The sequence below is a fragment of the Cutaneotrichosporon cavernicola genome (genome assembly GCF_030864355.1).
Source record: "Cutaneotrichosporon cavernicola HIS019 DNA, chromosome: 2".
NCBI lineage: Eukaryota > Fungi > Basidiomycota > Tremellomycetes > Trichosporonales > Trichosporonaceae > Cutaneotrichosporon > Cutaneotrichosporon cavernicola.
Window position 1 is genome coordinate 2,270,983 of NC_083394.1, and position 14,348 is coordinate 2,285,330.

Below are 14,348 nucleotides of genomic sequence, written 5' to 3' on the forward strand. Positions count from 1 at the left end.
GCCTCTCTCATACCAGAGCTCGAGACCGTCGTTGTGCCGCCACCCCGCATCGAGTTGTTTTTTTTTCCCACAATTCAAGCTGTTGCAGCAAGTACGCAAGTACAGCACTGTACAGTGTTTTCTGGACGCCACTAGTCTCTGGCGCCACTGCCCAGGGCGACCATATCGTGCATGTCATTCAACGGGGATACACATTCGTTCCTCGTGCCCTCGAGGTAACGTCGTACCATTTACGTTCCTGCCGGACTGTGGAACTTGACGTACTTGCTGATTGTACCCGACTGGCATCGACCCAAGGTCGCCAACTATGGCCAATCCTTCTGAATGATCCCAATGCACTCGACTGTCTAAACACGCCAGGATCCAATCCAATCCGATTCTAGTCTGTTTCAAGGTTTCAACCTGAAACCCATAGACGAATCAGGGACGTGATAGCATAGCCAAATCAACAACCCTCTGGCGCGAGCACTGGAATGCCTAACTAACCCTTTGGCCCATTCCCGGGGGAACGCGTCCCCCCGCTTTTTGGAGAAAGCATTGCTGCGCCAAGTGGTCTAGTAGGGGATGGGGAGGGTGAAACATTCTTTGGCAAACTACCGGCCGATCATCGTGGGATGCCGTGATACCTCGGATCGTCGCGTTCTGATCTGAGACTTTTACCATTCAACTTTGCTTTACATGGTCCACCGTGACGTCAGCTAGGCATGCAACGGACACGTGCGAAGCCTACCATTGCAAGATTGCAAGAGGAGCAGAGCTGTATGACGCCGCCCAAAGCATCCCAGAATGAATGCCGGCATATGATATGATCCACTTGCTCGGTTGCAGGCGTGCCGAGTAGCTGCCGAACTAATGGATCTAGTACACCGCTTTCCACATTTCACCACACTCCCGTCGCCCGTCAACCGTCCGAAGTAGCGCCGCAGCTACTGGAAATGCACTTCATCACCCACCATACTCCACTTGTCACAGACTGGGAAAGGGGATGGCTCTCGCTTATTCCAGGTAACGACACTGGAAATACTCACGTGATGCCGTGAGTCACGCTGTCCAACACACAAAAGATTGGAAACGCACACGGTCATGCCGTAACCCTCACCGAGAGAACTTGGTACTAATGTATGCATCTACAGAGTGGGACGAAAATACGGAGAATTGATTCGATGCAAATTGTGGGGAGCGACGTCAAAGGGCAGTTCGGCCGTTGAATTAGGTACCAAGGTCGTTGGAGTAGGCACCAACGGCGGCCCCACATCATGTGACGATTGCAGGATTAAACAGTTGTAGAGAGGTGTAGGACCACGATCGGCGAGTGTGAACAAACATTGACAGAGTACTTGGCCTTTACGTGATGATCGTGACGACGTGGGTACGTTGTGGCGCTCCTGCGTAACTTCGGTTTACGTCACGAACGGGCGTAAGGAGGCCTACCAAATAGTTGCAGTGGCACGCGAGCGCCACTGCCCCCAGTGCTAGGCACGTGGCTCCCTGTCGTAGTGCCGCTGCAGAGACGGGGAGCGTGAACGCGAGTGCCGGATGGGAGGCAACACCGGAGGTGGGCTACCAGGGGGATACTGTGAGAGGGATGCCGGAGCAGGGGGACCCGTGTGGTACCCAGGGCGGTATGCCAGTGCGCGCGGGTGGCGCGAGTACGACGACGGCGACGATGATGCGCGGTGCTGATAGTGATTCGGGTGGCGATGCGAATGCGGATGCGATTGCGGGTGCGAATAATGTGAAGTGACGTGATGCTGCATTTCGTGAGGAGGCGCAATGTCATGATGACGGTGGTGAGCAGGCGGGTATTGCGGGTGGCTCGATGCAGAGTCCAAGCGTGGCAGTCGTGGGTACGCAAACTCGCGAGTTGCGTGAGGGTGTGGTGGTGGGGTAGCGCGTGAGCTGGAGGAGTACTGGGCAAGCGGCGGCGATAGAACAAGGTGCGGAAGCCCATCATCTCCAGGCGGATACTCTCTCCGGACCCAGTCGTGACGGGACGACGGCGGCGCTGACGATGCACTAGCCGGTCGTCGGCTGCCCAGCGAGAACGCAGACAGGTCGCTAGACGGCGAAAGCACTGGTTTGTAAGAAACGATAGCCACCCCGGACCACTTCGTGGACTTACGGGTCATGTCCAGGCGCGAAGAGATGTCGTGGGCAGCGTACACGTCCTCGTGTCCCATGCTGCGCCGCACTTTTCGAGGTCGGTCATCGTCCATCGGCGAACGCCTTGGCGCGCCCATCTCGTAATCGTGGTATCCGGGGTATGAGGGAAACTGCCCATGCCATACGAGTCCGCGTTGCGAAGGATATGGCGGTGCTGATCCAGGACCGCCCCTGGGCCTGGCAGCGCCCTGTGAATATCGCACATGGGGTGTTTGAATGACCGCTGAGGGTGGCGCAGGAGAGAGCACGTCGGAGCCTGGCGAACGCTGCTGCTGGCGAGAAAATTGGCTGTTGCTCGACGCGCGGCGTTTGTTGCCACCTTTGCCCTGCGAATCGTTGCCCTGCCGGATCTTGACTTTGAGGCCTTGGGTAGCGAGATGACGTGTAAGCGGCGTGCTTTCGTGCATGCCTTTGAATTGCTTGGGCGAGTAGACCTCGAAACCCTCGGACACGGTGTCACAGATCTCGCTCAACCCGTCACTGTGAATCAGTCAGTCGTAGGCTCCAAGGACTAGTGCGCCTGACTCACGGCGATGTCTCGTATAACGTAAACTTGAGTCGGAACGGCCCCGGGAGCCGCACAGAGAGCTTGGCAAAGATGCACAGTGCACCAGGCGTGCCATCCATGTGGCGAAGCCGCTCGGGCGTCTGTATGACATCGCCAGCTGTGGCCTCGGCACCGCTTTGGGTCACTTGCGGCTGGTAGAACGGCTTGCCGTCTTCGAACGACACGGGGTCCTTTGACACGAGCGACGCGCGAATGAAGAACTGCGTCGAGTCCAGGAGATCACTGAGGTCAGCAGCGATCCGAGTTCATGTACGCACGGATATTGACCGTCGTCAGAGATGACCTCGAGGACGGGGGGCGGATCGACGGGGCGCCGGTCGACTAAATGTTAGCAGCGGAACGCAACGGTCCGAAGCCGCAAGAATGGTCCGTCTCAAGTGCCCGAGACTCACTGGTTTCATTCTCCTCCTTGAACGAACACAGCCGCGCGCGTTGCGGTTGCTGACAAATCATGAGAGCGAGACTAACGTGTAAGCAATTCGAGCACAAGGGGTGCCGAGTGCACTTACTGAGAATATGCCTGACGACGGGCTTCCCACCGTTTCCTCGCGTCTTCGTCATTTTCGGTGCTGCGCGCGCGCTCGCTTGCACGGTCAGATGTCACCGCTACCGAGGCACCCGCGCTCGTGCTGCGGCTGCCGCTTGCGACGCGAGGTGGGTTACCCCAGGATTCACGGGATTCGCGGCCCGACTGCGACGCAGCTGCGGAGGGTAGCCTTGGGGTGGCCGGCGTTGACGGTGCGCGTGCATCGTGCTGCGAGGACGCGACAGACGATGAGCTGGCAGTCCGACCGCGTTTGCTCGGAGTTGTGGCGGTTGGAGCAGATAGCGACCCCGACGGCATCGTGCCATAATGAGACGATGTTGTTGTGGAGCGGGGTCTATCGGCTAACTGCGAGGGCGAATGGGGTTGGCTTCCACTTCCGCTTCTGGTTCGTTTGGGTAGAGGGGGACGTTGCGATCCCCTCTCCCGCGGTGGTGATCCACGGCCCATCCTGCTACGCGTATGGGGAGAAGGATGGGAGGAGGGGAGGGCGGGTGGAACAATGGGGCGGTAGAGAATAATGTTGATAGACGTCGTTGGAAGCAGCGGCGACCGAGAGAGGGGGGGTGGGGTGGGGTTGGATTTGGTAGGCGCACTAGTAGCCGCGTCGGTTCGTATGATTCAGGAACCTGACACAGCCAACTCACGAGGTGGCGTCGATGGTATCTCGGGCGCGTTCACTCGAATCCCAGAAAGCACGATGCTTAGTACACGACCAGCAAAGGACGCCAGTGTAGGATGCAACCAGGTGCAGGAATGGGTAGAGGTAGCCTTGAGGGTAATAGCTGCGACAGTTGGACTGTTATGATGCGGTACAGTAAAGTCACGCGGCGTGACAGGAGTTGTGGTGCTAGCGAGGGCCGGTGAGGTTGATGTTGATCAGCCGCAGATATCTTGCAGGCTGCGGTGCTCCGGAATGGCGTCGGCGATGAGGGTCGTTCAGCGGACGTGGGGAGGTGGGGACGTGCACAGGCGGCGTCGGTTGAGATGTTCAGGATCGTTCGTGGAACGGGAAGGTGAGGAAGACCACGGATAGGTCTGGCGCGGTTGAGGTGCCGAGGAGACGTGTATACCGGCGGCGAGGAGGAAGGGAGAGGGTAGTGTTGTTGAGGTTGAGAGGGATCAAGCCTTTATGTATGATTGTTCCAGGCAGGTTGAGGGAGTGGATTTAATACAGTACAATAGATGTACTGTATTGGGGATGGGGTTCGCCGCGCGCTCTATTGCTTTGGATGTAGAAGAATGAGGGATCAAGGATCAAGGATCAAGGATCAAGAATGAGGATGAAGGATGCAAGAGATGCAAGATATGTAAGAAGGCAGGGGTTTGTTGGGCCAGACTACTGGTAAGACTGGAACGGATCGAACGGTTAAGGGGCAGTTGAGTTTGAGGAGCGAGGGGTTGTTCCGGATGGATGAAAGGTTGAATGATGATACGAGGGTAGTTGTCCACCCAGTTGGGTAACTTGTGGCGCATCCAGCCAACCGGCAGGGATGTAACGAAGAGACCAGACCAAAGACCAGACCAGGAAGGCTGGGGTGACGAGTGGCTGTTGATGATAATTCTACCCTTGTGGTATGTCTTGTGTTGGGTACCAAAAGTGGCTGCAGTACTTATACCCACAGTGTGGAGCGAACGCACTGGCTGCGCGTAGGTGGTTGTCGACGCCGCAGCGGGTGCGCCGGAGCTAGCCCGAGATCGAGAGCCGTGCGGAAGAGCACAGGCCAAGAGATGCAAAGCTGCGAAAAATCTCAAGGCGTGTACGATAAGATGAGGATTGTAGACGGCTACTAGTCGCCGCTTGCAACAATAATGAAGACGGAGGGATGTCAGCAGCGAGTCAACGCACGAAAGAGGTGCAAGCACAGCAGGAACAAACGGCCTAACTCTGCTTGCCACCCGCTACGCAGGACCGCATGATGATCGGGAAACGCAACACGTGGTGTCCTGCTCCTCGCATGCGCTGCCGTGCATTTTGTGGTAGTCGTCTACCCAGCAACCGGCGATAGCCATGAATGTGGACACAGCAACCAACTTGGTCATTTGGACTTGGTGCGTTGTTTGGGGGGTTAGGTTGGCTTGAGGGGCAGATCTCCGCACTCAAGGGAGGGTACCTGCACAAGGGGTAAGTCCTGTATGATCAATAATGGGCCTAGGAACCCGTGCGCTGTCGTTCCATTGCTCCATTGCTCCAAAGCCTCCAGAGGCGGCGCACAACTCTGTTGTTTTCTGGCCCTGGCATACCCCGTGGCGTCTGTCATTCTCGATGGTCCTTGTTCCTTGGGAGTGCCGTGGCTCGGGCAGTGTAACTAATCAACCCTGAGACCATGCCGTTATCACCAAACCAAGTCAGCACCAGCGTACGTGCTCTTCAAATCCCTGTCCCAAGGGTATGTTGAACAGGTCGACGTGCGACGCTTCCATGACTTACCTGGCAACGCATCTCGGGTCTAACCTTACCCTCGGGGATCGGTTGTGGAGAGCAACCGTCATTTACAAACCCCGCGCATGGTGAGAGGCGACAGACCTATTTCTGCTTCTGTCGTTGGCGTTCTGCCCCTCGTCCAAGCGTCCAAAGCGTACAGAACAACATCTGACCCTGACCCGTAATAAAAACACATCATCAACTTCCATCCCGTTTGCACGTCAGGATCACTTCGTGGCCAATGTATAGCTCCATGGTTTGTAACCCGTCTGCAGTCTTGGACTCCTCCCGTTCCCAGAATTGTCCGAGTCGCGTTCGTCGAGCGGCGTCCGTCCGTGCACAGACAGGTATCACACTCTGACAATGTTGAAAATGCCGCCCATGCCACAGGGATGACGCCAACCTTGTTTCCCCGAAATGGCTTCTCCCGAGACCCCAAAGGGAACGTGGCTTCCAGGGCGCGCACACGACAGCGGTATGGTGGAGAAGCCACCGGATCTGCCACAACCAAGTTTGCGCTTCTGCTTCCCGCATCAGCTACAGACAATCCTGTGGCCTTGTGCCCCTTCTGCTTCCAGCGCAAAATATGAGGCGTCCGGGGTCAATAAAAATCAGCAAGGGCACCAGGATCGAATCCTACAACTGGTCGTTCCTGTTTGTGGCTCCAGCTAACCGGTTGGAACGCGGAGGATCCCCAGAGTTCTACAGTCACAATGTGGCACTGTGGCAGTTGCGCCCCTGCCAATCCGCCACGTCTAAGGTTGTCAATCGCGTCGTCCACCAAGCAAAGCTCAGCCGTGCGTTCATCAATCGCCGAGTGGCGACGCCACCTGGATACCATGCTCCCCCGGCCGCCAAGCAGTGGTCCACTCGCTGTGTGGCCAACAGCTCGCTGCGGGCTGTTGTGGCTGTGTGACAGGCAACACGGGTTGATAATGCTCTTCGTAAGCAATCACCGCATGGAACAGTAGAGGCCTGGTCGCGCACTTGTTCTACCGTACACCTACGTAACGGGTCCGGCGGGAAGGTCCGTTGAGCTTATGGACGACCCGATGCCGGCATGCCCGAACCGAGTCCGGTGGCGTGGGTAGGCAGTTCGACTGCGAGGAGAATACGAAAATGTTAAATGGGGAACGAAAGACCCCGTTGATGAAGGGACAAATGGATGGTAAGAGTCGTGCCTGCTAAGCTTGTCCTTCATTATCCTGAGATGGGCATTTTCCGGAGCGTGTGTTTCTGACACAAGTAACAATAATGAGAGGAGGGAAGCCCTAGTTAGAAATGCAGGAACAGTGACCGAGGTGACCGAGGTGTCCTGTAGTCATGTATCTCTCCGCAGAGCAGCGGGCTGCCCCGCCCTCCAACCGTCGAGCCCATTACACGTGGACAACATCAATCAGCAGCAACCGCACTGACAATGAGCGGGAAATGAGCTGAAACGTCTCCTGCAGGATACGGCATCCCATCCCACAGAGGCATGACTTTACCTTTGCTCACATTATGTACTATGTCACATGCTCGTTACGAATGCCACACCCAGTCCAGACATTAGGGTTTCGGCCAGGCACTCATCTTCTGTCCCTGCCCCTGCCCGCCTGGGTGCATTGGACCTTGTGGACCTCCTTGGCGGTCCTCGGCAGTGGACGGCTTTGACAAGTCACGACCTGATGGCAGGGTGTTCGCGATCCACAATCCACAGGGCAAGGCGGAAAACGATAGGAGGATGGATGCTGACCTTGGTATATCCCTGGGTACAGATTAGGATCCTCCTGTGGTCATCTGTTACGAACCTGACCCAGGTCAGAACACGGAGAATTCGGTCGCCAGAGTCGACCAACTACCTGCAGCTGAGTGGCACTCGCCGCCCACAACCAAGCTTCAAAGGCCAAGCTCTATGGCGCCAACTCGAAACACAACATTAGCCACGGCACGAGCTACAGTATCCATCTGTTGCCATGCACCATCCCGCCCGGGAAGTCGATCAACGGTTCTACGGCATCGGCAGGCTCCGGACAACCGCCACTGTCGCCGCGTTCACCAGTCCCGGGGAATCCGTACAGGTAACGCATTGCATACCGACGCGCAGGCCACAACGCCACTGGAGCATTATGTGCCGACGAGCAAGGGTAATGGGTTGGTGGTGGTCGCAATCGGTGCCTCCACAGTTAAGCGCAGATCTAAAGCCAACCGCGGGCTTGGCTCACTGCCAACGCCAATGCTGGGCGCGCGTCTCGAGGTTTCTATAATTCTCTTGGCTTTGAGGCTTCCATAATTATGTTCCTCGCGTCACCCCTAATCCAGTGCCAGATACCAATGGTTCCCACACAACCGCATGGTCTCAGGTGGCGGCAATGTCCACCGAAATCCAATGTGAAAGCTTCATCAGTCTTGCGTTCCTCGCAAGTGACCAATCCGACAAAGCCGGGCATTATTGTCCTCGACGCCATCATCAAAAGGTCCTCAGCGTATGGCGGAACCTCTGTGCCTGACTTGAATATGCTGTGCTGAGTGTGGCACGAAGGCAGGTCCCACCAGATCTGAAGGGTGCCTGCTGGCTGTCACGGTATTAGCCACATGTCACCCAGGATAAACCCATCAGCTCATCATCCAATCCTCAATTACAATGGATCAAAGGATCAATGACGCTCAGATAGTCGTTATCTGGTGCCGTTCTCCCATTTTCCGGAACACCTTGGTGTCAACAGTTCCGCATCTCCACATGTCACCGTCACAGCTGGAGTCATGTAGAGGACAGGGGATTCATGTAAAGCGGTACAGGGGAGTCAAGTACGACTGGTTCATTACGACTGCGAGGGGACCATGCACCAGGAAGGAGTCAGGAGTCTAAGGAAGTCGGGCGGGATGGGTGGGCGGAGAGGTAACTGCGGGTCTGTCCGCGGCCGAGGGTGCCTGATACAGCAATGCAGCTCTGAGGGCTGAGGACTGAGGGAAACACGCGTCCGGCGTCAACCCTCAGTCAGCGAGAGAGGGCTTGGAGCAGAAGCCGATGACGAGACAGGGCACTTTATTGATTGGGCACATGCATTCCCTCGTGTTCGCACTGCCACATCACCTCAACATCAACTCTGAGAGCGGTCTCCCAACTGAGCAATTGCGGTATTCCGTCAGACCGAGGAGGTTGTGGCGCAGGGGTCGACGAGGTTATGACGCTAGACTAGGTAGAAGTTGTCATCTGACAGCAAGCGCAGCCTGCCCTCGCTCTAAACATGTGTTCGGGTGCCGTAGACAGGTGCTCATGGGCACATGTGACCACTGGGCCGGGCACCTTCATATCTAGGGCTATTTCGCTTTAACAGTCTTTGGATTGGCCGCTCCAGTACACTGAGCGGACAAACAGGCCAGTGAGTGCGAAGCCCAAGCTGGGCCTGTACAATCAAAATTCGGCCGGGTAATTGGGGATTCCGTCCGGGCTATGCGGCCCGGCTTCCCGGGTCGGAGCGGAATGGATAACTGGTGACCAACACGGCACGACGTGCTCGATTCAGCATTCCGCTCCACGATCAGTTACAGACTAGCCCTCTACGATAGCGTGTCGTCGTCGCCGTCGGGGAGCGTGACGGTGTGCTGGACCTGTGGGGTGTGGAGTGGTGTGGAGCGGAGTGGTGTGGAATGAAGCCTTGGGCCTTGGTTCATGAGACGGTACTGCTGCGATGCGGCGAATGGAGAGGGCTTGGGAGCGGGCGCTGAGCGGAGACTGAGCGGGGGATGTTGCAGAGGTCAGGCGCGGTGAGGAGAGGATGAGGCTTGGGCTTGGGAGTTTGGGACTCCTGTCAGGCTGGACGTTGGGGGTATCGACCTCCAGTGAGGATGGTGATTCTTCCCCGCCCTGGACGTTTCCACACACTATTAACCCGACATGAGTCTTCTCGTTGTTCCCTTACCCTGTACTATGTGGCGCCGCCTTCGTTCGCCGACTTTCCCTCTTCCTCTCTTACTGGAATGCGCGCTGAGCGGTGAACAGTTTACCAGGAATTCACCTCCCTGAGCAATGCGCCTCCTTTACCGCCAGTTCGGGGTTCAAGACGTTCCCCAGATCTGGCAACCTGTGCGTGAGGGTTCTTAATGTTAGTGTCTCTGGAACGACTCCAGCATGAGCCTGTCGATCAAACCTCAAGTGCACCGGTCCCAAGGGAACAGGGATCGGAAGAGAATAGGCTGTGTGTGGGCAGTTCGGAACCACCAACTGGAATTGTAACCCTCGTTTCCTTCCCAGGATGCCCCAGCGTGAGTGTATATCCACCTCCTCACTGGAACTGCACTGGAATTGCACTGGAATCGACCCTTGCCAGAACCCCAATTGAATCCCCAACAACACACACACAGCTTGGTTCCCAGGCAATACCCTGCCTCCGACGGCAGCCTTGGGGTTGATTGGAATCGACGCAGCTGGTTGCACCTGTCGGCGAGCTTCCTCGCTTTCGGGAGGGGGGACATCGATCACTTGTACTATGCAGCGATGGCGGTGGAGCTCCCCTACCCTCAACGACTCGATTGACGACGCTGAACTAACGTTTCACACGGACCTGTTTACCTCTTTGGCGTTCGAAAGCTAGTGACCAAGGGAAAGAGTCTTCAGGTTGGGACTGGGCGCAACACTAGACTGGAACGCCGTACTCACGATCCTTTCCAGCTGATGTCGACACCTAAGTCATGTATAATTCCCACCTCAGCTCCCTGTTTCCCATTCTCACCAGGTCGCATTTCTCCTGTTCAACATCTCCTGGTGGTCTCAGTCACTTGTACGGCATCCAGGAAAAATCCTCGCGCCAGTGACATTCCAAACACCCTCCAGATTCAACAGAATCCCTGCCACTCCACTCCGTTCGGCTCCACAGAACTCCCCCACAACGTCACTCACGCCTGTCAGATACACCCCAAAACGATGAGCGCTCATCGAGTTGAATGAACCATGGTGCCCACCGTGGTACCGTCGGTGATTTCTTTGGAGGCGTCTCTGGCTTTTGAGTGGACTGAACGTCACCTCAACTTGATGCGCAGCAATACACCCTGCACAACTGTGAATCATGCCGAAGCATGACTCCTCCCTGACGCCACTACCGGGAGTGATGCATCCCTCGAATCGGTGAGTTTTGCGTTCAGCTTCTTCAAGCATCATTTCCTCATCCCTAGCCTAGCTTACGCACTAAAATGCTCCTGACGTCGTGTGGGGCTGGCTGACTGGCAACCACGGGACCAAGCTATCCAAGCCCTGCAAATGCCCGTTTAGCCTCCCAATGGTAACCCCTGACCGTGGAGTGTCTGAACAACTGGGTCAGGTGGTGGCGTTTTGAACCGTTGGAATGGGATCTGGTGGAGATGGGCAGCATTAGCGAGGCCTGAAACCTGAAACGAAGTGATCTACCAGCGGGACTGGGCTGGGCTCGTCGCGACCGCCACCAAGCCGGATGCCCTAGGTACCCACAGACCTGGGCCAGCAGGTTGGGGTTGATGACGGAGGTGGCTGAACGGACCCCGAAAGCCCGGGATGCAGAGTTCTGCAGTAAACACAATGGTGGCGTGGAATCGAGGCAACAGTTTGTTTTCTCGATTTCATCAAACCTGCAGGACGATGTTTTACATTAATATTGAGTTCTATCCGGTGGACAGGCGGCGCAGGCCTTCTCGGCATGGATGCCGTCGTTCACTCGTGCCTGCAACTGGATCCGGCATGTAAGTGCCTTGACCCAACGACCCGGGGGCCCGGATACGGCATGTCCGCCCGATGTGACTGCTACAACTCCTTGGATACGGCCCGCAAGGAAATTTCGGTAGCAATTTGGGCCAAGCATCCGAGGGGGATCAAAGTTGGCACAGGTCCTATCAAGGGATCTTACTAATCACTCCAAGCAACCTCCCTGTCACTTGTTGCATTGCATCCGCGGTGTTTCCGGATTGGGTGGCGAGGACCTAGTGGCGCGGCGAGGGCGTAGTGGCGCGGCGAGCACCTCGTGGCGCGGCGACTACCTAGTGGCGCGGCGAGCACCTCGTGGCGCGGCGACTACCTAGTGGCGCGGCGAGGACCTCGTGGCGTGGCGACTACCTAGTGGCGCGGCGAGGACCTCGTGGCGCGGCGAGTGCCGGTGTCGTGCACGTCACCGCCAAGCTTGCCCAGTTTATTGGGTAAGTGTTGTGACAAACTTTGGGTGGGGCGCGCATAGATCTCCGCGTCTGTAAGCTGTGGAGCAGCGCCCGATTTCGGCCGAGTTGCCACTCACGCTACGCTGATCCTTGAGGGGGAATGTGGCACCTCTGCCTCAATGTACACTCTGAGTACACATGGTACACTCATCGACTGAAGCACATACGGCCAACTCCGCCACCTAGTGCCTTGTCAACACATGGGCGTACATTGGAATGCTGAGTTGAGGAGTCGCGCGCCGCGCGGCGAGAGTTGCCACTTGTACAAAGCGCGTCGTAATCGTCAAACTAAAAACCATTTGTCGTCGTTGGACACTCAGATTTTGCATATCCTTGCCCATGTGGACGACCATGGCGGCCGGTGTGAACGCCAGTTACCTCGGCAGCCACGTTGACATCGAACGCTTGCGTGTTGCTGACAGATTGCGCAGTTCGGGTTCCAGCTCGGTCGGCTCTCCGGGCCCAATTTCGTTCACACCTCTCTCCTCGACGCCTGCTTACGAGAAAGTGTCTGACAACCACAAGTGTAGGAGCTTCGAGGTCAGGTTTGGTCATCTTGGCAACGCCGGTTCACTCTGAGTTTGCAGGAGGGACATCCGGTTCTCGCAGCTGACACCGCCACGCTGGCGCCGGCCCTTACGGTCCTGCTCTCGCCTGTCGGACGAGAGTGTATGGTACTCACGTTGCACGTTACGAAAGCGTCTGTCCGGCTGTCGAGCCTGGCCACCCCAGTTGCACAAGTTTAGAGGCCTGTAACGTATTTGTGATGGTCACTCGGTCACTCACCTCCCTGGCCTACTCGGTAGCCTCGGCCTCGGCCTCGTCCTGTCCTTGTTTTGGCTATGTCCTGACCTCGACCTCGTGCTCGCAATGTTCTGGCCTCCTTCCAGCCGTGTTCTGGCCTTGTTTAGTTTTCCGTTTCCTTCGCCGTGGACTGACACCCCTCGCTCACAAGTTTTGCGATTTCTACTGTAGCGGCAGTAAGCTCATCGCTTCCCAGAGCTGAGGTAGACCAGACAACCTCGCCTCCCAGAGCTGAGGTAGACCAGACCACCTCGCCTCCATATTGATTTCTCATCTTTGCCACCAGTACATCGAGCTACTGTACTGATTTCCCAGCCACGAATCACTGGCCCACGCACTACTGGTCCTTCTTCTTCTCAATCAAGCTTCCGTCCGGCGCGACATCCCGTCCCTCCCCAAACTCCATACCGTCGTTGGGCGCAAAGCGGGAGTAGAGGTTCTCCCTGGCCTTGATCCACGACTCGCGGTCGACCATCATCCAGCGTCCCTGCCAAAAGTTGAGGCCAACTGCCTCGTCCTCGCGCCACAGCTCCTGCCTGAGGACTGGCGGGGGAACAGCGACGAAACCCATCTTCTCCCAGATCCCGTCACCACCAGCAGTAAACGGGGACGAGAGCGCAATCACGCGCTGCACGGTCGCCTGTTTGCCACTGTCGCTCGCCTCGTTGTCGCCGGGAGCCAGACCGAATGCCATGTCCAGCGCGTTGCCGAGGAGCTCGGTCGCCACTCCGTGCTTGCGGTACGCGGCGAGGACGTTGAGCTGCCGAATCTCGGCGGTGCGCGGTGCGGTGTAATCGGCAAGAGGCTTGGCCTTGTGTTGCTCCCTCAAGCGCTCCATCCAGCCCTCGGGGAGAGCAGAGGACTGACCGGAAGAGCTGGGCGAGACGGCAGGAATCTCCTTGCCGGGGTTGCGCGCGTCCAGGAGGACGACACCAGCGATCGTGTCCTTGTACTCAAAGACCCAGGCGCCCGACATGGCGTCCACGTCAGGCGTGTAGTACTCCTCCAGAAGTCCCTGGTTCCAGCCCGCAACCTTGTCCTTGAGCTTGTTGTTGAAGCTCGGCTTCTGCATCCACCCGATGGCTGCCAGCGTGGGAAGAAGGACTACGCACGGCCCGATAAGATACTGCGCGTACCCGAAGGTGCTGGTGACAGGCACTTTGTCGAGGCCGATCAGGAAATTGATGGCGAAGCCGACGACAATGATGCTGACCAGCACCATGGGGGACCGGTAGACTGCGGTCAGCTCCTTGCACCTTGGAATACGCCAGAAGGGAGGAGGTAGTCCGGTAACGACGGTGTGGCCGTTTGTTCTATAGGCTGGCTGACTCACAGCTATTGTTCGCGGTGGAAAGGTCCTCCATGTACGCCTGCCCGACGATCTGCTCAACCGTGGTGCGGTCGCGGGTCTCAATCGGACGGATGAAGTCACGACCCTCCTGCGGCTGGGGCACGGCGGCGCCAGCGGGATCGACGGGCATGGTGGTGCTCATCTCGATGAAGTTGAGGCGAGGTCGCGTGAGCAAGCGGTTATCGATTAGATCCAACGGATGGAAAAATGGCCAGTGCACGAGTATTAGTGAGACCTTTGCGGATGGTACGGATGGTGCGGATGGTGCCAGCAAGTCAGGTGGTACCGCATGGGCTGCGAGGTATGAGGTGAGCAAGCGTGGTGTGGCCGAGGT

At 57.1% G+C, this 14,348-nt stretch overlaps 2 protein-coding genes across 2 annotated transcripts; both read right to left on the minus strand.

Moving 5' to 3' along the window:
• Window positions 1-1,472: 1,472 nt before the first annotated feature.
• vosA (uncharacterized protein) lies at window positions 1,473-3,575 on the minus strand (the record flags this gene model as incomplete). Its single annotated transcript, XM_060597953.1, has 6 exons — window positions 1,473-2,074; window positions 2,123-2,643; window positions 2,693-2,953; window positions 2,989-3,052; window positions 3,124-3,194; window positions 3,241-3,575. 6 exons carry the CDS (start codon window positions 3,573-3,575, stop codon window positions 1,473-1,475), a joined length of 1,854 nt encoding a protein of 617 aa, XP_060454795.1.
• A 9,425-nt stretch (window positions 3,576-13,000) lies between these two features.
• On the minus strand, window positions 13,001-14,144 carry CcaverHIS019_0208920 (uncharacterized protein; the record flags this gene model as incomplete). The annotated part of the gene is made up of 2 exons (XM_060597954.1): window positions 13,001-13,899; window positions 13,997-14,144. The coding sequence occupies 2 exons, from the start codon at window positions 14,142-14,144 to the stop codon at window positions 13,001-13,003; spliced, it is 1,047 nt and encodes a 348-aa protein (XP_060454796.1).
• Between the last annotated feature and the right edge of the window lie 204 nt (window positions 14,145-14,348).